This window comes from Colius striatus, chromosome 5 (assembly GCF_028858725.1).
Source record: "Colius striatus isolate bColStr4 chromosome 5, bColStr4.1.hap1, whole genome shotgun sequence".
Lineage (NCBI taxonomy): Eukaryota > Metazoa > Chordata > Aves > Coliiformes > Coliidae > Colius > Colius striatus.
Window position 1 is genome coordinate 54571064 of NC_084763.1, and position 27932 is coordinate 54598995.

At 45.1% G+C, this 27932-nt stretch overlaps 1 protein-coding gene and 1 long non-coding RNA gene across 3 annotated transcripts; one reads left to right on the forward strand and one right to left on the reverse strand.

The window, feature by feature from the left end:
* Nucleotides 1–9190: 9190 nt before the first annotated feature.
* On the reverse strand, nt 9191–17269 carry VIM (vimentin). Its single transcript, XM_061997065.1, has 9 exons — nt 16622–17269; nt 16398–16458; nt 12493–12588; nt 12187–12348; nt 11589–11714; nt 10672–10892; nt 10535–10578; nt 10061–10146; nt 9191–9555 (listed from the first exon to the last, which is right to left on the reverse strand). The coding sequence occupies exons 1-9, from the start codon at nt 17161–17163 to the stop codon at nt 9514–9516; spliced, it is 1380 nt and encodes a 459-aa protein (XP_061853049.1). The 5' UTR covers nt 17164–17269; the 3' UTR covers nt 9191–9513.
* A 382-nt stretch (nt 17270–17651) lies between these two features.
* Nucleotides 17652–27773, forward strand: LOC133625482 (uncharacterized). Of its 2 annotated transcripts, none has more exons than XR_009818777.1 (6): nt 17652–17837; nt 17924–18114; nt 20864–20988; nt 23857–24069; nt 25197–25585; nt 26639–27773. It is a non-coding gene; the product is annotated as an uncharacterized LOC133625482 (long non-coding RNA). The 2 variants fall into 2 exon arrangements; XR_009818776.1 differs by having other exon boundaries at nt 23857–24059.
* The last annotated feature ends 159 nt before the right edge of the window (nt 27774–27932 follow it).

Below are 27932 nucleotides of genomic sequence, written 5' to 3' on the forward strand. Positions count from 1 at the left end.
GAACCAAAACCTGGAGGTAAGTAATAACTAGTTCTCAATGCAACATTAATGAAGAGAATGTGAAGCTTGACTGGGCAGCATATTCCTTGAGTCTGGACATCCATGCTCAGAGAAGGAGGTAAGCAGGAGCAAAACCATGATTCTGTGCTAACAGGGACCTCTGCACTCCCTCTGTTCCACACAGTTTCATCTGTCATTCACTAGAAAAAGTGCCAAACTGCTTCAGTTTCACTCAAGTGTTGACTTGGCCAAGGAACGGTGTTTTGGCACATCCTGGCTAAACCAAAAGACTGTAATCATCACGGTCAATGCTGCTACTGACTTACAGACTTCAGGGGAAAACACAGGTAGTCCCAGAGCTAAAGGCCCTCAGCTCAAGGGCACTGAACATATGGCCAAGGATCGTTGGTCTCTTGTGGCTTTGGCCACTAAGGCTCAGCCTATGCTGAAGAGGTGACTGCCTATAGCTAAACATCTGATGAGGCAAGGATTTTCCCTTCAGAGGGAAGAATACCTTTGAGAGGATCTCTTCTTTTTAATCTCCATGTAGTGAGAGTAGAGAGCAGTCCCTTGAGTTCTCTATGGCCAAACATTTAGTCCTCTATTACTCCCTTTTCAAAATGGGAACAGCAATGCTTGAGGAAAGGCTGCAGGAACTGGGGCTGTTTAGTCTGGAGAAGAGGAGACTGAGGGGGGGTCTTATTAATATTTACAAACATCTAAATGGTGGGTATCAGGAGGTTGGGACATCTCTTTTTTCTATAGTAGCTAGCAACAGGACAAGGGGTGATGGGATGAAGTTGTACTTAAACATAAGAAAAAACTCTTTCACTGTTTCAGTGAGGGAGCCCTGGCACAGGCTGCCCAGAGGGGTTGTGGAGGCTCCTTGCTTGGAGGTCTTCAAGACCCACCTGGACAGATTCCTATGCAACCTGATCTAGGTGGAGCTGCTTCTGCACGGCAGTTGCACTAGATGATCTCTAAAGGTCCCTTCCAACCCCTACCATTCTGTGATTCTCTGCCAGTAGTGTAATGGGGGTAAGTACATTTTGAAATCCATTTGTGTCCTGCATGATGGAGACCATCCATGAACTGCAGTCAGGCAGCTTTCCCTCTCTTCAGAAGCTGCTGTTTATCTCTTGCAGCAGTTCCTCAGCTTGCTCTGTGCTTGGTTGGCCATGACATAAAGCACAACTGGACAGTGTACATGTATAGTACCATTATTATGAAACTTAAATTACAAAGATGCAAATCAAAATACCAAGGAATGAATTAAACATGGTATTTTTTCTCCTGTGCTTCCTTACTATTTCATTTAAACCAGAGCTGTTTCTTTCATCCTGTAGTAATCACCCATCTCCAAGAAGTGAAAATACACTTGCAAAACTCATAAATGAGAATCTATTTGCAAAGATATTTCTTGAGGCGCCTGGCACTTCAGGGTGTTTGGAGGGTAATCTCAAACTGTGAGCTCTGCACTGTGTAAATTTAGAAGCGATTTTTCTAAATGTCAAGTATTTATTACATGAAAAAACCCATTTGGAGTGTGGAGCAGGTCCCTGGTGATACACAGTGCATCTGGGGAAAGGCTTCTTGGAAGAACAGAAATAATATTTGAGAGAAGAAAAGTAAATCCTCTGTTTGAATTGCTTTGTGTACATGGAAAGGAGATTGAACAAAGGGAGAAGGCCAGCCCAGTGTTATGCTTTGTCTCATGCATAAAATAGTGGGTTTCAAACTTTTTATAACCAAGCCTATACCAATCTGTCTTCTCTGGGTCCTGCGGCACTTCTGCACCTCTGCTCAGATTGCTGCTGTCTCCTTCTCACCCCCCTCACAGCTCCAGCTGGCTCTGTTCATACTGCAGGCAAATAAACCCTGCAGAATTTATTCATATGGGATTTTACCCACATAATATCTCATCATGATGTCAACATATCTCAGAGCACAAAGTAGTAAAGTATGACTCTCCAACCAGAGGCTGATAACATGGAATATAAGGGAGGCTGCTGTGCTGTGAGAAGCCTGTGATGCCTGTTGTTTCCCTTAGCAGTACCAACCAGCCTGAAGCTGCAGCAATGTGAGCACCATCACGAGCCAGGGAAGGCACGAAAAGTCTAGTATGTTTTAAACCAGAAAGCTTTGTCAGGCTGGTGGGTGCACAGAAGCTGAAGGACTTCCCACATTCAGACCTTGCTCTCAGTTTTGGTTGCCCATAGTCCATAGCGTTATAAAGGACAAATTCCCAGCCCTGGGTGGACTATTTGATCTGCTCTTGGGGACCTTCTCAGACTTAGTATCACAGTCATATACTTCCTCCACCACTTTCCTCAGATGACATTAGATGTCACTATTCTTGAGCATAGAGGAGGTGATAAATGAATATCAGCCAGGAAGTTGTCACCAGTGTTCTTCAGGAACCTCCCTCCAGCGGATATTGGTGTGGTTAAACTCCACCACGAATACCAGAGCCACAGAATGTGAGGGTACTTTTAACTGCCTGTAGAAGGCCTTGTCTACTTACCCTTCCTGGTCAGAGCAGACTCCCTCTTCTACAGCAGTCACCTGCTTCTGCATGGAGGTGCCTGATGCCTTGGGCTGGGACTGCCCCAACCCTCCTATAGCATCCTGGTCTGCTTCCTGGCTGGGGTGGTGGGATGGGACCTGGATGGAGAGGCCCTGCCCTGCCATCCCATGTGGGGATCACATACAGTACCTCTTCACCTCATCACACAGAGAGTTAGGGCTTGTGGATAGATGCCTTATGCTTTATTGGTCCATCTAATAAAGTGGAAGGGATTGTCAATCACCGGAAAGCTCTTTGGATCTGAAATAGATGCCATGAAGTTCAAAGTAATTGCTCTGTGTTCAGTCAGGTACACAGGGGCTCCATTCCCTAAAGGAAAAGGTGACCAGGTAATTAGGTCTTAAAGATGAATGATGCTAAGAATATGCCTTGTAAAGGATAGAGACACAAGTGATTTACAGCCTGTGGAGAAAGCGGAGAGGTTAGTGGTAAAGAGGATGGTAGCAGTGGCATGTACTGAAATTCAAAATCAAGCCAGGGAGGAAAAATGACCTGTAAGTCCATTTCAATCAAGCTGAACTTTGAAAGGGAGCTGTCTTCAAATGTGGACAGCATTGTTTCTGTTTTTAAGGTACAAGCTGAGGTTGAAAATGATGATAAGCCACAAAGAGGCTTTTGGAGATACTGTACTAAACTCAGAACAGCAGAATGGGAGAGGAGAGGTGAGGAGAGGAGAGGAGAGGAGAGGAGAGGAGTTGCTAATAAGAAACACTTTCAAAACACATCCAAATCATGATGTCTGACAGACATTCAGTGCAGCTTTAAGACAGACAAGAGGCAGAAAGGTTACTCAGCAAAGATAAAGCCATAGGAAAAATACTTGCATAAATACATCTCATTAAGTACAATGTGAAGGAGCCCAGTGCCAGAGATGAAGAACTACCTGAAACTGAAGAAGTTTTGAAACAAACCAGTGCATTATTAGGTAAGAAGGCAGCAGGGCAGGATGGCAACTGTCAAATGAGTCTGGAGTAACTCAGCATGAAACTGCTAGTTTACTAGTTGGAATGCATCTGGTGTCAGAGGAATAGTCAATGGCCAGTATAACTTCAGACTCTAAAAAAGGCTCCAGGATGATGCTGGAATCTACAGAGCAATAAGTCTATCGTTCTTACCTGACAGAATCTAGAGGAACTGTAAGAGGGGTTGTGCTGGGTAGTATTCCACATGCTTTTATCTCTTGAGGAGGTCATGCCTCACTGGTGGAAATGTCTGTAGGGTTTTACAAGGTTTATGGGCAAGGGTGATGCAGGTGGAAGATTTTGTTGAAAGTTTTGCAAGATGATCCCTGCAGATTCCTGATATAAAGAGCAAGTTCTCCCTATTTTAAGCTAGAAAGTAGGAAATGACAGAAATAACAGGGCCTCCACTGTGGGAGGAAGATGCTGCTGGGCTCCCACTGGTATTCACACACTAGACTTTACTGATCAATATATTCCTCAATGACCTGGCAAAGGGTGACCAGTAGGTTGATAAAAGATGGCAGTTGGTACAAAGTTACTAGGGGAAATCAGTATCAATGCCAAGCCTAAAGCTGCAGAAAGTTGTCACAGTCCCAGGTGATCAAACAGTGGATGAAAAGTTAACGTCAATGACGGCAAAAGAGGGGGAAAAAATAACCCTTAGCTATCAGTCCTTAAGAAATAGATCTTTGAGTCACAGTATCACAGAATCTTAAGGGCTGGAAGGGATCTTGAAAGTTTATCCAGTCCAACCCCCTGCCAGAGCAGGACCTCCAGAGATCAGGTCACACAGGAACTCATCCAGCTGGCTTTGGAATGTCTCCAGAGAAGGAGACTCCACAACCCATCTGGACACCCTGCTCCGTCCAGGTTGTCTTGCTCTTGCAGTTCACATAACCCACCACAGGGAGACAGCTGCAATACGTCTCTGGGAAAGAACCAAGAAGAAAATACCAGGCTGAGGAGTTTGTAGGGAAACAGTTACACACCAGTGTGCAGAGATTTGGCTGCTGTGGACTTACTCTTTTCTGAAGGAATGGGTTTGACTGCTTCAGACTGAAGCCCATAAGCAGCTTTTACCTCTGGCCAGGTCATGTGCCTGGGAATGACCTTGGGTTGCATTGTGAGGGGACATATGAGCAAAAGCACTGACACCCTTATTGCAGAAGAAGGGAACTGGGCAAGGATGCAATATGCTGTAGAGAGAGAAGGATTCAAGGTTAAGGTAGCTCTACACCATGTTGTAAAATTGAACTACTTTTCTGCTTGTGCCATAGCTCTCCTGACTGAGGCTGGGAGTTTCACTTGAACTGTGTTTTGCATTGGTACCCCTGAATGTCTGAGCTTCATTTTGTGGGAACTTCTTCTGAGATCCAAACTAGGAAAGTACCTGAATCTGAAATCTGTAAGTGCCTTAAAAGTACAGAGTGCTAACTGATCTCACACCAATGCACAGTGCTAACCTACCTCACACCACACCCTTGAGGTTAGCATCCACCTCTCACAGGTTGGACCCATGTGGGAAACAGAGCTGATAATACTCCACCTCTCTCAAGGGTACTGCAAAAAACCACATACAGCAGAGGGTACCCTGGGAGCAATTAAAACTCAAGGCTCTTTAAAGCAGATCAATAAACTGGTGGGAACAGATAAGAGGTCTGAGAATGCTGTAGCAGTGAGTGATGGTGATTCCTGAGTTGCTGTTGGGTATGTACACTGAATGAGGCAAGGTCCATGAGTGATGTCTGTGCATTATGCATGAGCACAAAGGGACCAAATGAAGACTGAAGATGGAATTTTATTTTTGGCACTTCCTACTTCTGCATGCACCACTGCACTCAAGCAAAGGTCTCTCAGAACAGTTGATTGTATGCAAATGACTTTAAAATTCCAGACCTCCCTTCCCTTGTGGAAGGATTTACAACTGAAATCTCTGATCCTTACCTGCCATCAGGACACCTATGAGCTTCTCTCCCCAGTCACTCAGCTGCTCCTCCTGTCCCACTGTGTGAATTTATATCCTCCAGGCACGTGTCCTGACAAGTTGGCAGGACCAAGCCCTGTCCAGGAGCAGGAATCTCCCAGCTCCAGGTGTGCCCCATCAGGACACAATCTCCACACAGCATGGAGCCTTGGTGGCTGCCACCAACAGCCCTGCGATAGGGGCATCAGCCTCAAGTTTCTCCATCCTCTGTGGGTATCTACATGGATGTGTTTTAACTGAGTAATGGGAGAACAGGCCAGTCCCAGAGTGCCCAGGAACATGCTTACATATGGGATTTTGCACCTGCAAATAGGACTTTGAACAAAATCCCCATGCAGCACTGGGCACCTGCCCAGCATGGTGAGGTTTGCTCAGACCCCATTTGGGAAGTTTCACACTGCTCTAGGATGAATGGTTCCCTATAAGCAGTTTTCTGAAGGTCCTGGTCACTGGGTGCTTACCTGGCTTTGCACCAGGCACCCAAATGCCTGACAGGCTGTGGGGCAGCTTGGCATGTAGGGCAGCACCTTACAGCCTGAGCCACAGTGATGTCACCACCACTTTCTTTCACAGTGATGTCACCACAGCTTTCTACCACATTGCCATCAGGCCTTATCCAAAGTGTCCAGGGCTCTTTAAATCCCACATGTAAACCAAGCTTTCAGGACCTCAGAGCAGCCTTGCAGCTGTTTCCTCCATGCATTAAAAGCACTACAGGTGTTCCCACTCAGCACAGTGAAAGCATCAGAGTCATTCAAGAGCCTTTGGTTGGGCCAGAACTGTGAGCTTTCTTCATGAGGTAAGAAAGTAGCCTCAATATTGAAATGTGAGAGAGATATATGAAGAAAAGAAGGAGAAAAGGGAAAGGGGAAGAGAGAGAAAGAAAGGGAGAGAAAAAAAGAGAATGAGAGAGAAAGATAAAAGATAAAAAAGAGAAAGCAAGCAAGAAAGTGAGAGAGGGGGAAGGGAAGGGAAGGGAAGGGAAGGGAAGGGAAGGGAAGGGAAGGGAAGGGAAGGAAAGGAAAGGAAAGGAAAGGAAAGGAAAGGAAAGGAAAGGAAAGGAAAGGAAAGGAAAGGAAAGGAAAGGAAGCTGCTGGCTACATGAAGAAAAACAGGTTAAATATGAGGACTCTTAATTATCTGGAGGATTATTTACTGTGAGTACAGCTTCCACATTCAGAGGCAATCACTGTGTGAGCTCATGGGAGCAGGTTCACAGTGCTCATTGGAGGGTGGGACAAACGCCTGGGGGCTGCCTCACTCCTCCACAGCTGCTGCCTGCAGTTATTAGGCCCTGAAATACAGTCCTGAGGTCAGCTGCTGGCTCAGCACTAAGCAGCTCTCAGTGATTATATACAAGCATAAGCCTGGAGCACCTAGATCAAACATGGAGAAGTTTACGCAGTCTCCATCTGCCCTCCTTTCTACCACGAGGCTACTTATACTCACACAGCACAGGCTTTGGAGGTTTCCTGCATTCTCCCATCCCCTTGGCAACTAGGTTTTATTTGTATTTATTTTTCTATTTATTCCCTGGATTGAAAACTCTGCCACATGCTTCTCTGTGCTCTCAGTAACCCTAAACACAGAAGAGCCAGGAATAACTCCTTTGCTGCGCTGTCAGTGCTTAATACAGTCACTTCTTTCATCCACCCAGCAATCACAGGCAGCTGAAAGCAGCAAGCAAGGTAGCTGGCAGCAGAGGGAGAAGCAACATCTGAAGAACTGTCACAATTGAGGTAACCTCCAGCCACCCCTGTGCAATTCAGAAGGCACACACTGCTGCCAATCTCTGCCCAGAGCCACTGACAGTCCCCACTGTCCCCAGTGACTGTCCCTGCCCACGTGCTGCCAGATGCCACCATCCACGGTCCCACGGCTGCAACACCATTAAGTATTGGCCCAATCTTTTCAATGCTCAGATCCAGAAAAAGACTTCAGGAGTCTGCATTAGGCAGGACACACCACCTTGTCCTTATCCTACTTGTATCCTGAAAGCTTGTAGACACCAGTGCCTATTAAATGTTTAGGATCAGCTATTACACACACCCAGAGCTGTTGCTGTCACAGAAAGCATGTCCCAAGCAAGCTCATTTATGCTTTTTTTCCTTATCTAGATGTTGATAGGTTCTAGAAAACCTGGTCTCTGTAACCACTGCAGCACATATCCCAGCCTAATGGATTTGTATACTTTGCTGAACATCAGCTCAAGTGTAATGGGGAAGAGAAAACTCCCCTCTGTCTGTGCAGGAGGTGGAAGGGAGAGGTTGAAGCCCTCTGTGTAGACTCAACTAGAGAAAAGCAGGGTAGGAACAGCATCACCACGCCTTAGTTTGACAAATTAGGTGCTTCTCTGCTATGAAAATGGCTTCAGCACTCCCACCTGGGAGGTTCAAAGATGTAAATTGCAATCACACCAAGCTCCTGCCCCCAGGTAGCCAGAGATGTGTGTGTCTGAGTAGCAGCAGGCTTCAGCACACCCCAGGCAACGGCTGCCTCCCCCATTGGCATCCTGACTGCAGATCTGATCTGCTGCTGCTGACACCTGGGATAAAAACAGTGGACTCCTACTGCCCCCTCCCTCCCGTGCCTGCATTGCATCTGATCAGTCACCCCCTGGAGCAAAGGGAAGAACTGAGCAGGACAACAAAGCCAGTCTCTTTTTCATCTCTCTCAGCTGGTGATGATCACGTTACCTATAAGTGAAGCAGTAATTGTTACACTTACCAGGTGCTGGTGAGTGTCTGTACAACATGCAACTGCTGCTGTTACCTTGACTGAGAACTGAGTGCAATTCATGCTTCCTGAACAACCCATTCCATGAAATTTGTGTGAGTGAAGCAGGCTTTACAAGAGGAGTAATGCTACACAGAGTGCCTGCCTTTGTGAGGCAAGAGCTGTGCTAAGGTTTTCCCTGCGGTTTAGCTCAAGAAGATATCTTGGTCTGCAGAGAAGTTTCTCTTCTAACCACTCAGAGACTTCCAGCCTTTTACTTCTGCCTCCCAGGAGCCTGTGGCAGACCTGATGGGAAGTTTTGTCTTCCCCATTCTGCTGCACTTCAGCTCATGTTGAGCAAACAACAAAGGATTCAGCAAGAATCAAGTAAGGTAAGTTATTCTTTCTAAACATTTCCTTCAAACATCTCTCAACTCTTACTCAGTCTGAAGCCTTCATTTAGTTTCTGTAACACAGACCAGCCTTTGGGAACTGGTGTTTCCTGGAAAATGAATTCCATGCATCAAGTCAGCTGTTTACTTTGCAAAGGTGCTGCCTTAGATAAGGGATTGCATGAACTATTTCACAGCTACTTAACCACAACCTAAGTTTTGTAAAGCCAAGTTTTGAGCATTCTTAGCTCTTAGTAACTGGATTAACTAGTATATGAAAGCAAGATTTATCTTTATTAGCTTGAAGTATCATATTTTATTCAAGTGATAAGAAATATCATCATACATTATGCATCTGCCAGTTATAGTCCATTTTAGTTGGTTCCAAAAACCTAAGCAGTAAATAGGTAAGACAGTTTATCTAGTTAAAAAACAAACAGCATTCCACACAACCAGTACTGGAGATGTCAACCGTACAGTAACTCAGCTAGTACATTGTTATGGCTTTCCAGAAAGGCAGGAAGTTAACAAATTAGAACACATCAAGAGCCATTTTCCAAAGATTTATTGAAGTAGCGACAGGTTGCTCATACTGTGCTGGAAAAAGAAGCAGTTTTATTGAATTCAGAATACTTTAAAAACAGTATTGCAGCACAAGATATTGCTATTTGTAAACTAGACTCCATTGTAAACTCTAATCCTTCAGGGAGAGTCAGTTTGCAAGATCTAAGACCTATTTCCTAGCATAATAATCTTGCGCTCATGGAAAAACTGCAGAAAGGCACTTGAAAGCTGTTTCTTCCTTTAAGACATGGACTTTTTAAATCTTGCTGGTAAGAATTTCTCCTGCATTCTGAGTCTGCATCTTCAGTTTTACTCCAAGTCATCGTGATGCTGGGAAGTTTCATTAATAACCTGTTGAAAACCAGAGACACTTGCATTAACTTTTAGTAGTTAGATGATTGGGCTTTCTTAGAATTGGAACATCCAGCACCCCTTGGTTCACATTTCTATGGTATCAACTCTCACTTACAAAGGAGAAAGTTCTAGTTGGTAAATAGTGTGCAGAAAACCACTTCAGCTTTATTGACTTCATCTGAAAACAGGCCACCTTGGTCCAAACATGTGGCTCTGTTTACTGACATGTTTGACTCAGGTGATGCAGGAAGCCTTTTGAGAGCTCACTCACTCAGCTGAACTTCAATACTCACTACAGAGGAAACTGGCAGCCACTGAAGGATTTACTGTCAGATGAATTTTGTGATCATTTCTTACAGAAGCCTGTTTACTACATCTGTGTGTTCAGCCATCTGGACTGCTAGATGCTGTTCTGTTCAATACTTGCTACCACATGCAGGCTGTACTGACCAGTAGACAAAATGAGTACTTTAACAACAGAAATGAAATCAAAGTTACCAACCTGTCCATCTCTAGTTTCGACAGTCTTAATTAGAAGTGTCCTCTTTGAGTGAGTATCAACCATTGGCTGAGACTCAATGTTGGTTTCTGCAGAGAAAAATGTATTATTACCAACAGTCTCGAAGTGCCTTCTCAAAGAAACAAAGTGTAACAGCATTTAGTGGCTACTTCAGAATCCCAGTTGGGTACATAAAGAAGTCTCCTGCCTGAATCAGCTGATTCCCATTTTCTCCCCATTCCCCTTAAAGCATCTTCAGCAGGCACCTCAACCAATCCCTATGTGTGATATGGAGAAACATTTGTGCCCAGGAACAAAGCAGCTCCTTCCATTCAAGGTTAAGTAATTGCAACTCTTGTAGTTATAGCTAAGAAAACCATTTTACACAAGTTCAAACACTAGAATAAAAGAACTACCTAGGAGCCTTTTGCTAAAGCTAGAACAGCTGTCTAACCCCATGGAGCAGAAACACATTACCTCTCAGGTTCAAAGAAGCAAAGGTTGGAATAGGCATGTTAATCCTGAAAGGAAAAAGAAATGCATCAAGTCAGACATGAGTACAGAGTATCTACTAGTAACTGCTGTTTAGAAGAGTGTCTGCACATGACTTTTACCTGCTCTCTTCACCCTCCAGCAGTTTTCTGTAGGTGGCAATCTCAATATCAAGAGCCATCTTTACATTCAGCAGGTCCTGGTACTCGCGGAGATGACGAGCCATTTCTTCCTTCATGTTCTGAATCTCGTCCTGCAGACGCCCAATAGTGTCCTGGTAGTTAGCAGCTTCAACAGCAAAGTTCTCCTCCATTTCACGCATTTGGCGCTCCAGGGATTCGTTCTGGGAAGAGAACAACGAAGTCAAGCACTCCTGCACTTCAGCCACTCTGCCTCACCCTCAGAGCCTTTTAAGTTCTTTAGAAAGGGGAGTTACTTCAGCATCCTTTCTGAAAATGTGTCCCAGTTTTGTCATCTCTTTATTTTCCCTTTGCAAAGCCAAGCTGGGTTATTCCACTACTTGTGGTATGCCACATATTTGTTCTACCAGGTGGCAAAGCAACCCCTTATAGTAAGGCCAACCACGTAGTACAGGTCAGCATGCAGGTAGTCCTCTGAAAGGGGATTTGCAGCTGTACTGTACACTGTTAAATCTGTTTCAAGCCAGCCTTTACAGCACTTAGGTTCTAGCAACAGCAAGATTCACACCTCCTTTCCACTGTTCCACCAGCCTTTTTTATAGCTTCAGCTGTACCTGACAGACAAGCCATCAACACTTCCAGCAAGGGTTACATGAACAGTGCTAGCAGGAGAATGAACTCATTGTTTATACCTTAGGTAAGACTAGTTTAGTAGATCAATTCAACCAGAGCACTGTAGTACATGCAGGCAGATTGAGTCCACAGCATCCTTTCCAAAAGCACTAACATGCTGCTGTATTGCACAGGACATCAGCTGCATTCCCATCTGTATCAATAACAGTGCAGTGCTTACAGCTGCAAAGGAAAGGCCATCCCAACAACTGCTGTCTCCTACTTACGCTTCCCTTCAGAGCATCGACCTCGCAGGTGAGAGACTGAATCTGCCTGCGGTACTCATTGGCCTCCTGTTTGGCCTGGCGCAGGGCATCGTTGTTCCGGTTAGCAGCTTCGGAGAGGTCTGCAAACTGTGGAAATCCCCAGCTTGGTTAGAGTGACACTTCAACAGAAATGCTATAAACAGACTTTTTTCTGGACACAGCACTTGAGGGCAACTGAAGCCATTACAAGCCTGAAACACCGAACTATTAGGATTACTCTTCAAATGCCTTTATTCCCAGTTGTTAAACTGGACTCTGTAGTTCAGCTGTTCCTTTGTTTCCCCACCCTGTATGCTTCCCATCTTTTCATCACTTTTTTTCACCCATTCATTCCCTCCTCCTCCAGTATTTCAGCCAACATCTGCTTCCAGACTCCAAGTGTGAACCCATTACTTTGATGCCCTACATTATGGCACAAAACACTTTCATCTGCGCTCTTCCCAGATCTGGAGTTTAAAGACAACCTTGTGCCATGGCTGTGTCCAGTATGGACAGAGGGGACAAGCAAAGCTGTATGTGCAGCCAGAGTGCCTGATGCATCTGAACAGGTTGTACTCACTTTGGACTTGTACCACTCTTCAGCTTCCTGAAGATTCTTAGCAGCAACGCTTTCGTACTGTTGGCGAACGTCACGCAGGGCAGCAGTAAGGTCAGGCTTAGAAACATCCATATCAATCTGGATGTGCTGTTCCTGGAGTTGGGCCTGCAGCTCTCGGATTTCCTTAGAGGGAAGCAGACACTCAGTGTTGTTACATGACAACACAGAGAATGTACAGCAGTAGGGACTCAGGCCCAGAATCACCAAAGAGCTTACTTGCTCGCTGGACCGTCAGCATCTAATCCCAGACATGATTACTCAGCTTACCTCATCATGAAGCTTCTTCAAGAAGACAATCTCCTCTTGCAGGGACTCAACTTTGCGCTCAAGATCAAGACGTGCCAGAGAGGCATTGTCAACATCCTGAGCAGAGAGAACAACAATTAACAGTCTTACATAACTCATGTAGAAAAGACCTTTTTTACAGTCTTTCACAGTCACCTCCCACCCTCGCCTCAGAGACCACTATATGCACCTTTGCTGTGCTTTTGAGAATTAGACAGCACATAGATTTCTTCATCTATGCCCACATATTGTTGAGCATGGGAAAGAGCACACAGATCATGCTGAGTGTAAACCCTGCTTGAAGATGAAGCGGGTACTTGCGTCAGAAAACGGTGATAAGCTCTTTTAGTTTGACTACACTGAAAAAAACCAGTTAGGTCTTGCAATTTACAAACTTCCATTTCTTCCAGTGGGCCTTAAAAGTGCAACTCATGTGCCTACAGACCTATCACTGGCCTTAATTTCTTGTTAATCTCTTAGAGACTGTTTGGTAATTAACCATAGAATCCTTTAGGTCCACACAGAGCAGCTTGAAAGCCCAATTTTACTGTAAAGTTAGTGAGGTACGTATAGGAACCACAAACTTTTACTTCTCCAAATGGTTTGACAGCTCTCCCTTGAGAAAAAGAAGGCATGAGCATAAACACAAACTGAGTTAGTCATCATTGCCTACACCCTCAGAGCAACTGGCAAAGACTCCACCTTTTGCTGGTTGGAGATAGTCTTAATCAACAGCAAAAATTCATTTAAGGCATAACAGAAGATACGCCACGGATGTCACCCGTGAGCAGCCTCAATTACTTCAAAAACATGACATTGATTGGCAACTTTTTATGTTTTAAAGGTGCAAGGCTATTAGTTTGCAAAGGGGAAAATGGTTGCTTTCATACTAGTTACAGCCAGCTGCATGCTTATGTTCACACGGTATTAACCTATCGGGTTTCCACAGCTTACACTAAAGCTATTTTGGTTTGCCCAAAGCATAATTCCTAATCAGCAGTTCCCACTGTTATTGCACCTTTGAAATAAGGAGTGTTTTCTTTAGACTCCTAGAAAGCCCTTCCTTGGATCCCTCCTACTCTGGGGTAAGGTTCTTGCTCCAGAAGAATTCTGTTTTCTTTATCCCCTATTCCATAACTTCCCTATCAATTCCAGTTTCACACCCACACAGTTCACATGGTTTATGGTCTTTGATTTGGAGAAAGGACTCCTTAATTCATTTGTTCTCCTCCCCCCACAAAAAACCCTGAAGATCATTCTGGAAGGAAGTGACATGGCTGTGACCCAGCACGTTTACACAATTAGACAGGCATCCAAAGAGCTTCCAGGGGATTTTACAAAACCCTGCACCCTGAAGACTATTCATTTTTTCAGGGCAACTGAACAGCTAGAGGATTTTTAAGAGCTTATAATAAATTCAAAGCATCTTAAACTGAAGACAATTAGAATACATGGTATGCATTTTACTACCTACATTAAGTTAGGGAGTAAAGAATCAGTGTATTTCCTAGATGTATAGAGAACCACATAAATAAGCTACTCTGTTTGCTCAGGCTACAAGTAAGGCACAAATACATGCAACTGGCCTATGCATTGATTTTATCCCTGGAGATTCTTAAATGCCAGTCACAGTTTGCAGGGTTAAGCATCCATGTTTGCTTTAGACCAGCCTCAGAAGCAGAACTGTTGGTCTTGTCATAGGTTCAGGATCCACTCCTTGCTGCCAGACTAGCTGGTAAAACTGCTGTAACTGACTCACTAATTGTGATGCTGGTTCTGTCCCAAAGGAAAGAACTTACTGAACTTTTAGGTTCACTTTATGTTGTATACACCTCAGCACATGAGTAAAATCACATATTTGCTCAGAGGAAGAATTAAGTTCAGTACATATGAGCTGAACAGTCTCTAAAGTAGGCAGCTTTTGGAAGTATGAAGTTTAAGTTCAAATATTTGCTCACAGTCTTTTAAAATACTTGAGTACACAATTGGTCCATCAAGTAGAAAGTAAATTTGATGCTACATCAGAACAGTAAAGCACCTGCTGAAGTGTTCCAAATTCATGTATGCAATTTCCTAGTGCAGGCATATAGCACTTCAACAAAAGTGCTGTATGTTTTTTCACAAGGGAAAGCACAACAGGATGTCTCAGCTTCAGTGTTCCATGAATTTCAGTTCTCTTGGAGGAGAACAATACACTGAAACAGATTTAGTCTTCAAAACTTGCATGTGAAGCCTACCCTCTCATGGCAAGGAAAAACTAGGTATTACTGTTGCTCCAATACCAGCATACACCAGTTACATTACAAGCAGATTTAGTGTAATGTTTCCACACACAATATTATATGTAAGATACAACTTTGTGGGTTAAATTATGGAATATGAGACATGCACAAATTCAAGTTCACTTAAAAGCATAGAGCCTTTCATTGGTTTGAAATAGAGGCAGGCATACCCTGAAATGCACTGAGTATGAAACATCACTTAGACGTCAGCCTTAAGTTAAAGGATCCTTTAACTAAATTCAGCAATGAATTAGAACAGAGGAGGTTCTCTAAAACTTAAGTTAAATGCTTCTGCATGGAATTTCACACTATGTGCACTCAAAAAAACCTCAGAAGCTGAAGTTAAAGCAGTCTCTTGAACTGTCCTGTTTTAAGATCCTGTCCCTGGAACACCAACAGAGACTCTGAATTGCCACACTCCAATGGGAGAGGGTGTCTCAGCTTCCACACGTTATTTCATGAAGACACCTACTCTAGTCAGAGACTATAAATATACTCTAGTCAAAAGCCTTGTCCAGGGAAACGCTGACAATCGAGTGATGATTTCCTGAATGGTGACATCTAACATCTATGAAGAGCTCTGGGACAAAGTCAGCTTGTGCCCAGCTGTCTGGAGATAACAGCAGCGCCTTCCAGCTGGGAGCAACGCCAGCAATGCCATTTCACATCAGCACTTTTAGGGAAAAAGGCCTTGTTTTGAGAAGGTACATTCCTAAATATCTCCTAGTCCAAACGAGGCTTAATCCAAGCCGAAAGCTGGGTTTGCACAAGTGAAAACCTGAGCTTAACACTTTTTGAACACTGTTTGCACAGTTGGTTCTGGCTGTCATGAAGAGTTTAGTTCATCTGGATGGCATCATGGCATCCTACAGAGACTAAACTCCCATGCAACTTGTTTCCTACGTTAACATCTTCGTTTACAGAGGATTAAATTCTGTGTTCCTAACAGACACCCAGAGGAGGCAGAGTTGACCGCTGTGACCTCACCCCAAGGAACAAACCGTCTACTTGTCAGCAGCCAACACACATATGAAACATGTTAAATTTGAAACTGCTGGCTAGTAATGCACTGACCAAAGTGACTCACTTGTAGAAATGCTGGACCATACACACCATCGACGCTTTTTGCCAGCAATATGCCCGCACCATTACACATTTAGTAAGAATGCAGCCCACTGCGCCCTCCCCTCCCACACAAAGGCATCTATTATTTCAATCTGCTGCCACCACACTTGCCATAATGCCTCTATCTGCATTCCACGGTGAATCCCATAGAAACCATTAATACACTTCAGCCAAGCGAGCAGATGGCCCCCTTTCACTTTTATTGGATCGGAAAGCGATTCCACGTCGGAGCGCTCTTTGTAAACCAGGCTAGACTTGGATAAAGCAAGACAATAGTTCCTCTCTCCACTCTACCCCCCCGCTTCAGCCGGCAGCATCCCCCAAAGAAAACACGGAGGGTTTGCGTGAGAACTGACGGGATTCCTTTGTGTGAGAAACACAAACTCCTACAGCCCCGTCCCAAGCACAACCACCTCAGGCTCTCCTCTCCCGCTAGTCCCAACCTCTCTCCCTTCAGCCTCCATCCCGCTACCCACAAACCTGTCTGAAGGACTGTAGGGTGTTCTCAGCCTCCTCCCGCTGCAGCATCTCCTCTTGCAACCTGAAAGGGGCAAGACAGCGGTGAAGTGAGGTGGGAACGGAGTGGGATCCCTCAAGGTACCCAGCCTCCCGCCGTCCCCGGACCGGCAGGGGATGCTAAGGGGCTGCCCCACGGCAGGGGCGAGACGCCGCCGGCCGAGCGCCCCCTCCCCGCGCACACTCACTTCTCCCGCAGCCGCATGATGTCGTCGGCCAGGTTGTCCCGCTCCACCTCCACGCGCGCCTTGTCGTTGGTGAGCTGGTCCACCTGCCGCCGCAGCTCCCGCATCTCCTCCTCGTACAGGTCACCCAGGCGAGACGTGCCCTTGCCTTTGAGCTGCTCCAGCTCGGCCAGCAGGATCTTGTTCTGCTGCTCCAGGAATCGCACCTTGTCGATGTAGTTGGCGAAGCGGTCGTTGAGCTCCTGCAGCTCCACCTTCTCGTTGGTGCGGTTCGCCTTGAACTCCGTGTTGATGGCGTCGGCCAGGGAGAAGTCCACGGAGTCGTGGAGCCGCATGGGCGGCATGCTGCTCCTCAGCCGCACCGACGTGGACTTGGTGGCGTACATGCCGCCGGGCGAAGCGGACACGTAGCGGGCGGCGCTGGGCCGCAGGGAGCTGCCCAGCGAGTAGCGGCTGCTCGAGGTGATGTAGCGGGTGCCGGTGCTGGGGCGGCTGCCCCCGCCGAACATGCGGCGGTACGAGGAGTTCTTGGTGGTGACGCTCATAGCGGCGGCAGGGGCTTTGTAATCCGGGAGCGGCGCGGGACGAGCTGGCTGCGGGTGCGCGGCGCGACGGGCGAACAAGGGCGGCGGCCCCGGCCCCGGGCCCCTTCTTATGGGCCCGCCCCGCCCGCCGCCGGGCCCGCCCCGCCCGCCGCCCGCAGCCAATGGGAGCGCCGCCCGCCGCGCCCGCGGCCAATGGGAGCGCCGCCCGCCGCGCCCGCGGCCAATGGGAGCGCCGCCCGCTGCCGCGCCGCGCCTCGCCCCGCGGGGAGGGGGCGGCGGCCGCCGGGGCGGGGGGGCGCGCGGGGGCTGGAGCCGCGCCGCGGACACAAAGGCGGGCGGGGGGGCGGCCGCGGGCACGGCAGAGCCCTGCTGCTGCTGGCCCCCGCTATTCGTGGTCCCTGCCGCTGTCCCCTCTCGCCACGGCCCGGTACGGTACGGTGCGGCTGCTGTGCCCCGGGAGCCGGCGGATGTCTCAGCGGGGGGAAGCGGTCGGCAGCTGGGCCGCAGGGGGAGCCCCGGCGGGGCGGGGTGGGGCGAGGATGGCAGCGGCCTCATCTTCGGCTTGAGGGAAGTAGGCGCTGCGATCTGCCGGGGTTCCGTTATCCCCTTGCTGAGAGAGCAGCTTTGCCGTTCTGTCACGGGACACGCAACAATACTCCAAATAACCGGGAAGCGTACGTTAAAAAGCTCCCTCTAGGCGTGACGTGTGCGTTTCTCTGTCTCTATATCTTTTGGGGAACCTGTTTCTTTTCTTTCTTAGCATTCTAAAACGGACTAAGGCCAGGGAAGTGATGCAAACTATTCAAAAGGAGCTGCCAGATGTCCAAAATAATCAGGCAGAAAACCAATCTGTGTGCTACGACAGCAATCTCAGCTCCTACCTCTGCACCAAAGACACGGCCCTTACAGGCTACATGTGTTTTCCCTGCAGCTGGGTGAGCACTTACCCAGGTAAGGCTTAATTCTGTCATTACTGACACCAGGTTCTCACCAGTAACTGTTTTTTTTAGTGTGGACAGTGCATTATTGAAATAGCTGCAGCCAGGATCTTGCTCCTGGATGCAACCCTTCTAATAACTGGAATAGTGGCAGGATTGATTTCAACAAAGAGTTGTTTCTGCTGTGCTGTGCCCAACAGACTTTCATAGTAATTTCAGTAGGCACACAGAGTCTTAGGAAAACACCTGGTAAAGTTATAAGTATTTGTTAAGCACAATCCACAAAGTTGTCCTTTGCATGTAGCTTCAAAGGCCAGGCAAAAATCCCTTCCAGAGCAATTTTACTATCAAAATTGGGCTACCAGCAGTAGAGGTGAATGATGTAGGTAGTATAAGGCAATAGCAATGGCACAACATTAAACAGAGAGAAACAATCTGAGTAGCAGCAGGTTGTTTTGGATATGAATGCAGAGATGGTTTAAGGGAGATGACTACCCCTGTCAATTAGCTAACTTAAAACTTTAGCAGCCAAAGCACAAAGCATATTCTCTAATCCAGCACTGGCACAGGGTAAGGGACATCTTTTTCCTCTTTGCTATGGGAAGTGATGGACACAATGCAGAGGTATTATCTCTAATGTATTACTACAGCATTTGTAGGATGCAAAGCTACCTCTGATTTTTCATTCTTTTTAACTTGCAGTCCTGCAGAAGCAAATCCCTTCACTGAAAGTTCTGATAAACCAGAATGCAAACAGCAGGCAGAGGGGAAGGTAGTCTTCACACCCTCATTCACAGTGAAGCCTGCTACTATATTTCAGCTATTGTACCTTAGCTATTGTACCTCAGATATTGTACTTTATGAGGAAGAATTGGAACCCATACATTTTATGAAGGATATCTGGGTTTTTGGTAAAGGAAACTGTGCTTTGGTTTCATTCTGATGGCAACCATAAGAGCAAGAATGTAGTTTGCATCTAAATGTAGGTCCTTGAGGTTTTAATTTCCTTTATTTGCTGAAACTTAAGTCAGTTGAGCTACTGAGGTGCTTGTGGCCTAAGTCCTGGGCTGCAGCTCATTGCATTCACCCACTGAATAGGAGGCAGAGGTCACACGGCATTCCTGAGGCAGCCCAGCCTGGACGCTGTTGTGCTGTCCAGCCCTCTGAAAGCTCTTTATTTAAGCCATCAAGTTTGAGCTGTAAGCCTTTGTGAGCCCTGGCACAAAGTACACACTCCTCCTCTGAGCAGGCAAAAAAGTAAAGCAGCATATAACCAACAGCCTCACAGCTTAAAGATGCTTCACTCGGAAGCACGGATGGCTTTAGCAGACTGTTGGTGTTCTAAAGGTGCGTTGTGCCCAATCTGGTTTTGCCAACACAGCACAACTTACAATGCTCTGCAAAACCTTTAATGGCACACACACACATCAGACATCTTTCATGCAGAAACTGCTTTGCCCCTAAGATGCAAGGAGGTGTTTGTTTTAGTAAATAAAGATGACCCCCCTCCACCACCATGTTTCAAGTGTAGTTTCCATATGTTTGTGTCACCACTGCCATATGTACTCCTGGCCACCTGCCTTGTTGCTATTTCTCACTATGAAATGTTCCTAGAAACGTTCAGATATTGCCTGTTGTCAGGACTACAACAAACCCTTAAGTACCTTTTGCTGCTTGGCACTTACACAGATGCAGAAATGGAGGAAGCTCTATGTTTCTTACAAGGCTGTAATAAATTTAATGCACATTTGCATCCTAAACCCCAAAGGGGAACAAGAACTGGTCTCTGAAAATGTGAAAAGCTCTCCAAAGTACTTATCAGGAAAGCCTGCATCTCAGTGCAGCCATCCTGGGATGCATCAAGAAGAGTGTGGGCAGCAGGTCAAGGGAGGTTCTTCTCCCTCTCTACTCTGCCCTGGTGAGGCCTCATCTGGAGTCCTGTGTCCAGTTCTGGGCTCCTCAGCTCAAGAGGGACAGGGAACTGCTGGAGAGAGGCCAGTGCAGGGCCACCAAGATGATCAGGGGACTGGAGTATCTTCCTTATGAGGAAAAGCTGCGGGAACTGGGGCTGTTTAGTCTGGAGAAGAGGAGACTGAGGGGAGATCTTATTAACATTTATAAATATCTAAAGGGTGGGTGTCAGGAGGTTGAGACATCCCTCTTTTCTATAGTAGCTAGCAACAGGACAAGGGGTAAAGGGATGAAGCTGGAACACAAAACCCCAGAGGGGTTGTGGAGTCTCCTTCCTTGGAGGTCTTCAAGACCCACCTGGACATGTTTCTGTGTTACCTGATCTAGGTGACCCTGCTTCTGCAGGGGGGTTGGACTAGATGATCTCTAAAGGTCCCTTCCAACCCCCACCATTCTGTGATTCTATGAAAAATCACAGGGAGTATACTTCGAACTGAAATGAAACCACAGTAATCGGCCTAATCTTAAGGGAAGTGTTGTGTGACTTTCAGAGACTGGCTGGTCAGGATCTTCTCACATGAAGGACAGACAGCCCTTAGTATCACTAAACACCACGTTGGGGATTACTCAGAAACTATTAGTTGTCATCTTATTGTGATGCCTTCGTTTGCAGTTGCGGTGCGCAGTCAGGCAGCTGCTTGCTCAGCTTGCCCAATCACTTACAGAGCTCGAGCAGAAGTAAGATGATGGCACTTGTGAAAAAAGAAATGGGTATTTTTACTGTGAGCCTTTCAGTTCATCCTGCAAAATTTAGTTTGGCTTTTTTTTTTTTGGCTTGTTTTCTCTTCCAGAGAACTGAAATAATGGTTCAGTGGCAAGAACAAAACATGGAATCGAGCCCTTGGAGTGTAGCAAAGAAGATTGGATCCGTGTGTAACTTCCATTAAGAGGGAAGATGGGTGTGCCCAGGGAGAAGGTAGAGATGCCTGAATGGCTTCATACTGAAAATCTGTTACCCTAGCAATGAAAAAATCTTTATAACAGCATTTATCTGATTTTCTTGCACAAACATTATCAGAAAGACTGACATTTCCAATTTCTGAATAGACATTTCATTTAAAGAGTTAGAAACTAGAGAAACTTAGTCCAAGTATTGAATGTGGTTTCCAGTTATTATAGACTTTGACTGAACTAATGTGAATGCTTTCATCAATCAGATTTATGCACCTTTAGTAAAGTTGCTGCTTCCAGGGGGTACAAAATGACCCATAAATATTAAATACTCAGGAAAAAAACATCCTACTGTGCAAATGCAATCACTTGTTGTTGGTACCACACAGCAACCATACATACATAGGGGCCATTCCTTCACACTTCCCCTGCTTGATGAGTCTTGAACATATTCATGACAAAAGAGACTTCTTTAATATGAGGCCAGGAAAGACTCTTAATATCCTACAGCCAACTGAATACAGACTGTCTGTGATGCTCAGCCACAGCAACTGCTGTGGCCTATTGCTTGAGTGAGTGCTGTCATTTTAGCCCAAAAAAGCACTTCCTCCTTCAGCTGGCATCTGAAAAGACTAAGAGTGCTACTTTTGGAAAACAGAAAGATTCCTGTTTCCAAAAAAAAATGGATTCTAGCTGTAAATGTTCATCTGAGGCTTGTCCCTACCTCTATCTGGGAGCTAACAGGGAGCCCCAAAGGAGGGCTGGTGCGTCCAGGGAAGTGCTGGTTTCTCTGAAGCCAGAGACTACATCTGCCTGCACACAGCCTGGGGGAAGGTGATTTGGGTTTTTTAGCATCACTGGGCTATAGAACACCTAAATGTCCAGGCTTTGAAATCTGCCTTTGTGAGTAACTTGTTGACTAATTATGGGCTTAAGAAAGAAACTGACAAATTCTTTTCTGCAACCTACTTTTAAACTGATGCTGCCTACAGTTGTTGCCAATTGTGCAAAGCATTTCCAAGTGATGTGACTACCTGCTGTGGTTTTTTTCCAAGAAATGACTAGGCTCTGCACTCAAAACTAACCAAGTCTAGCTGCAGTATTACATTTCAATGTAAAATGGCCTATATGAAACTGATGGGGGGTTCATCACTAGGGAAGTGTTTCTGAACATGACTCATCCCACCCAGTTGCATGACTTGGATTTCAAAAAGTTATTATTGGAATGCATAAAGTTCCCCTCTACTGGGGTTCCTAATTGCCAGCATTTGACTTCTTCTGTATCAAAACAGGACATCTCTGTATCAAATCAAGTACTTGTTTTCAAAGCCAGAAAAGCCTTGAGTCCCCTGGTTGTCTGGAAGACCCCGCACAGCTCTTGCAGCACAGAGAAGAGAAAGGGAAGGTTTTCAGTTCCTTAATGTGGAAAGCAATTGATTTAATCTGTCCCTTAAACTGAAAATGGTGACAACCTGTATGCTTCATCACTTACCAGCAACAGCACTGACTGCTGAATGTCAGCAGGATGTTATGACTGGGACATAAAGGACGAGGTTTTCCAACAAACCAGGAGTTTGGCATCTTTCAGGTTCAATGCTCTGAAACTCTGTGGGCAAAACTAATTTCCAGAACACACAGAGTCTTGATTTGGGTGCCCCAAACCAGATAATTTGACATTTTAGCTTTCTGCTGTCCTTGTTTCAAGAAGTTTGTATTTTGCCCAAGACCAAGCAGTTTAAAGATCATGATGACAACCATTTAACTTAAATATCAGATAAAGGATTTCAATATATAGTCAGCTTTAGCTTTCAGTAGGATCTATGTAAAATGCTGTATCATGTGCAGGGCTCCCTTCTGTCCTTTGCCATATTACTGACTTAGTTATCTTGACCTTGCTATCGAGAGCAGTGCTCAGTTGTTATCCCTGCAGGAAGCAGTTGGCACAGGTAGAAATCAACAGAGTGAATGAACATTCATTACAATGGGAAGCCATCATATTAATCTGCCCTGGATTGCTGTTTTAAATGTTCAATTGCAGACCTTTTCAAAGATGATTCATCCATCCATTCTTTCTTTTGGGGAAAAGAAGTTATTCTAGTTTGCCATTAATGAATCTTGTCGGTCAGACATTTACCACTTCTTTTTGGCCAAGCTTTTTCAAAGTAAACTGCTTAAAAAGCTCCTCTGGCCAAAAACCAATTAAATCTGAGGAGTGATTTCATTCTTCTTTCTCTCCCATTCCCACCACTTACACAAAGCACAAATAGCACAATGTTTTCTTGCCATGATATACCAGGAAATGATGATGTTCTTTCTGAGGAAGAGGCAGACACAGCAAGGGAATCACTGATTGCATGCAGCAATTGTTCCATTCTTCCTTTGAGATGCCCAGCAGAAGCAGAACACTATTAGCTCCTGGAGAGCCAAGGTTTTAGGAGATCCCCCAGTCCAAGTTCTTGTGCCAAATTCTTGGTTCCAGTGAGACTCATAAACTCAGTATACACTGTGTTAGCCATTCTGGGATTAGTTGGCTCCTTACAAAGGAAGAGGTGGTGGTGCACACATCCCAAAGCTGAGGAAACTTGGCTTCTAAGATGACAAACTATTTTTACATGCCAGCTCTATGCCTGATTTTCAAGCATAAATATACTCTGCCCAGCTGGGATTGAAAAGGGAAGATGACCCAGATTTAAGCTGATAGCATGCATAAAATATTGTGGACTATAGCGAATGGAGGATTTATTAACTGTGTGTAGAGCAGATGGTGTGTATAAGCTAGAGAGGTAGTGAGGAAATAGCTGGAAGAGTGGAGGTGTCTGTTTTTCCAGGTGAAAGGTGTCCTGCTTCCTGTTACAAAGACAAATATGCTATCTACATGATTTTTTTCCTTGAGGTTTTGGTCTTGCCTATGGTCATGAGGTGGGAGAGAGCTTGTGAAGGATGACAGCAAGCAACTACATAGCAACTATTTAGAAGCTTTGGAGATGCTTTAGTTTTGCCGACTTAGACTTTTGTCAATGTTTGTGGCTGTTTATCTGACATGGATTGGGGCATTTCCTATAAACTCCATGGCTCAGGAGTTACCAAGCCTACCAGGTAAGTCCAGGTAAGTGGACAGAGGAAAGATTTACCCTAGATATGATAATAATCCTATTGTCCTGCAGTTACAGTCTGAAAATAATCAACTTCTGTGGTAGCAAGAGGAACTTTGACACATATATATATCCTGCAGATGAAGGACATTATACTACTGTATTGCAGCAGTATAATTGATGCCTGGACTGGTACTGACAATGGGAATTATGCATAGTGTAGGTTAATGAATTAGTTAGGTTTAATTCTATTAGTTGTTGAACAACTGTCTCCTATATTGTAGGAGATGAGTGCTACGTCTGACTTGGCACTGTAATTGTCATGAAGTCATCCTAAGGGACTTCATCTGACATGCAGGGTTCCCAATAGACAACTCTAACAATCTCCCATTGTATTTCTCTCATGAATTATGTGGAACATATTTGATGGAGTCTTAAATCAGCCCAATTCCCTACAGCTGAACATTGACACTGCCAGTCCATACTGGCGGATATCTTGTGCAAGAAGATTTCTCTTCTTCAGAAAGAACTCTTTTAGGCTTCTTTGACCCACTTGGGGCTTCTCACTTCAGAATGTCTCAGCACAAATAAAATCCTAAATTCATAGCCTTTTTTTAATTAAAATTGTTTCAACTTTATAAAACTCCAAACTTTTTGCTCCTAGTTGAAGAAATACTGAAGTGGAGGAAGGGACCCCAAAAGACCTATCAGCCAAAACTGACTCTTAGATTTCACTTGGGATGGGTTTCTTTCAGAATAACTTTTCAATTTGTCCTTCATTTCTGTTTATCTTTACAAAATCTCACAGCTTCTTCAAATCTGTGCTGTTCAATAGACTGTTTTCCAAGAGACTTTCTGGTACAAAAGCACTGAGTCCCAGCTACCAAGCTTTAGTACGTTGGCATGCTCAATGGGCATGTGTAGACACATGCAAAGTGAGAAAGAGAATATTTACAGTTCAATCATTTCTGTAATTGCACTTCATAAGTGACATCAGATAGCTTTAAATTAGCTTTAAAGTAACTCATTTGCAAAGTGCCAGCAATGTAGCCAGGGTTGAAGACACCTGTGGGCTGCCTACACCCCAAGTGCTCAGCTTTACGGTACTAACTCTGTGCAATTGTGATTTGTCTCATTTCAGGAGAGCTCAGCACCATCCACAGTTACAGCTCTGCTGCAGCCACATTAAAGATTTTCTTTTCTCTGGGGGAAACACCCAACTACTGAAATCCTACCACCATGGTGACCAGCAATAAGGGATCTCATTTCCTGTGCTAACTACTGTCTGGGTCAAAGATTAAACTCAACACACAGGACTGAATGAAAAAAGCCAAAGTTTGGGTAAGGGCTGAACTCCTTAAAAGACAAGTCTGTGGTGTACAAAAGCTTTAGGTGATACCAGATGACCTCATGAGCAAAAGGCATGGCCAATGCCAACGTACAGCTTACAAGGCTTTCTCAGTTTGCATGTTATAGACTGCAAATTGTGTGGAGATGCTGAAAGTGAAAGTTCCTGCCTTAAACAAAAAGGTAAGAGGCACATCCAGGCTCACCATCTGCACTCTATTTCTCTCCTTTCCCTCATCCCCCCTCCCCCCAAGACAGCAGCAGGCACCATGCCATTTCCTCCTGCCCCTTTGAGTGAGATGGGCTCTCCCACACCATTACCTCATCCTGACAGAGGAGCCTGAGCTGATCCCCCCTTTTTACACCACCTGGCTCTGTGCCTGCTGTCAGTCATTTCCTGTGACCCTTCAAGAGCCTGATTCAAAACACATTTGTTGGAGCAGCAATCTTAGAGATTGCTTAGAGAGCTGAATCTGATTTGTTCATTCCAGCAAAGACGTTTTCTCGGGTGTTTGGTGGGTTGTTTTATTCTGTTACTTGATTTTTTTTAATCCTTTATTTTTTTGGTCAAGCACTGGAATGTGTAAGTACAAGAAAGTCAATAACATTATGTAAACACATCCAGCCAGGGTGACCACTGCAGGCCAAACACAACAAACAGGCCAGGTTTATTTAGATTTAAATTTATTTAAACCAGGAAAGTAAAGATTTAATTAGACAAGGAATGTCTTTATTCCTTATTCCTTACAGGCTCCAGAACCTGAAAATCAAATCCTGAAACAGAGAGATGGGTAGATTTGAGAAGAAGAAGTTTGAGAGTAAAAATGTTTGTGTCTGATAATCCTTCCAAGTAATTTCAGCTACATAAATATCCCCTGTTTAAGGTTCTTAGAAATCTGTTGAGAGGGGACAACAGACCTGATGTGGGTTTCATTTCCAGTCCTGCAGATGTGAGGTATTGTAAGTGGAAACGGTGGGCTGTGTTAACCATAACTGGCACGGCCCAGCAGGCTTCCCAGAAATGCCACTGTGGCTGACAACTACCTTTACTGAGCAGAAACCAAGCCTGATAAATTCCCTCCTGAAGCACTACATCCATTAGAGATTGGTTTTGATAAACTGCAAAAGGTTTTCAGCTCTGTTAGTAACCTACTGGGCCAATGGTTATGGAAACAGTAATTTCTGCTAGACACTCTCGCATTGCAAGGGTTTGACATGACTCACATTCTTTCCTAGCCACAGTGATTTCTGACCCAGAACATGAGCCTCCCTTCTAGACAGCTGAGATCTCTGTATGCTCGTCCCCATCCTCACTGAGGTATCTGGTAAGTTATAGCAGACATCCAGACCCACGAAGCAGTCTTTGTTGTTCAGCCATCAACATGGATATTCCCCAGTACCGAAGCTGTGGCTGATCACTGTGAATGCACTTCCAAACATGTGGTATACCAGCAGAGGAAGATTTTTCTTGCCCTCCCTCCTTTATTTTGTTGAATAAAAAGGAAATGCTCACACACACATCACCACTACAGATCTACAGCTTCCGTTACCTGCCTTTAAAAGGAACATGCTGCTGCGGTCTTGCAGCTTCAGGAAAACCCTGTGACACGCTGCAGGCTGGCAAGCTGCTGCTCACAGCTGGCTGCAGGCAGAGGCCTTGCTGTTAGTCTCTGCTCTGCAGCAGATGGGGAGGGCAGGGAGGAGAGTTCCTTGTAACCACAGAAGGCTTGAGATGCCTATAAATGTTTTGCATGTGTTTGTGGAGTGCATTTGTCGCTGCTGTGAATTACAGACACAGAACAGGGAAAAATCTTTTCTTCTCCCTTCAAGGACAAAAGTGTCCAGTCCAGTCATAGCTTCTAATTTTACCTTTCTGTTGCCAAGTACATTGCAGAGTCTCAAATCAGTGGGTTTTGCATGTTTCTGTGATGTTGTTTGGCAGCATTGATAATTGTGGCATTTTTAACAACTCTAAAGCATTTTAAGAAGAGAAAACATCGCAGTGGTTTCGTTTGCGTGCTCCTCTTACCACATGTGGCTGTTTCACTGCATGTGTTTATCGGTTACCAGGGCAACGTTTTCAGATCTAGCATGATTACCTGTATCATAGCACTCATCAGAGCTGTGGGCAAACTTTGGAAACTTCTACATTGAGGAAATGCTGCTAGTTGCTAGGAGGCAGGAGTTTGCAAAAGCTGTCTCAATGAAAATGCTGCTGGTATCACATGCTTATGTCAATGGCTTTGAAATGTCCTGAAATTATCAGATTGCTTGGAGTACATTTTACTATAAATATATTAGAGTCAAGAAAATAGCTGCTTAATCAGTGTATTATTAGAGTCATATAGATGTGCTTGCTTAAAATAAACCAACATCTCTTTAGAAAAGCCTATTGACTGTTTCTTCAAAGCCACCTCTGTTGCTGAGCCATAACTGACAGATGAAACAACCCATTCCTGTGTTCTAAATACATCTTAAGAGTCCACAGGTCTTCAACTTGCTAATTAACCTCAAATTAAATGTTCAGTGA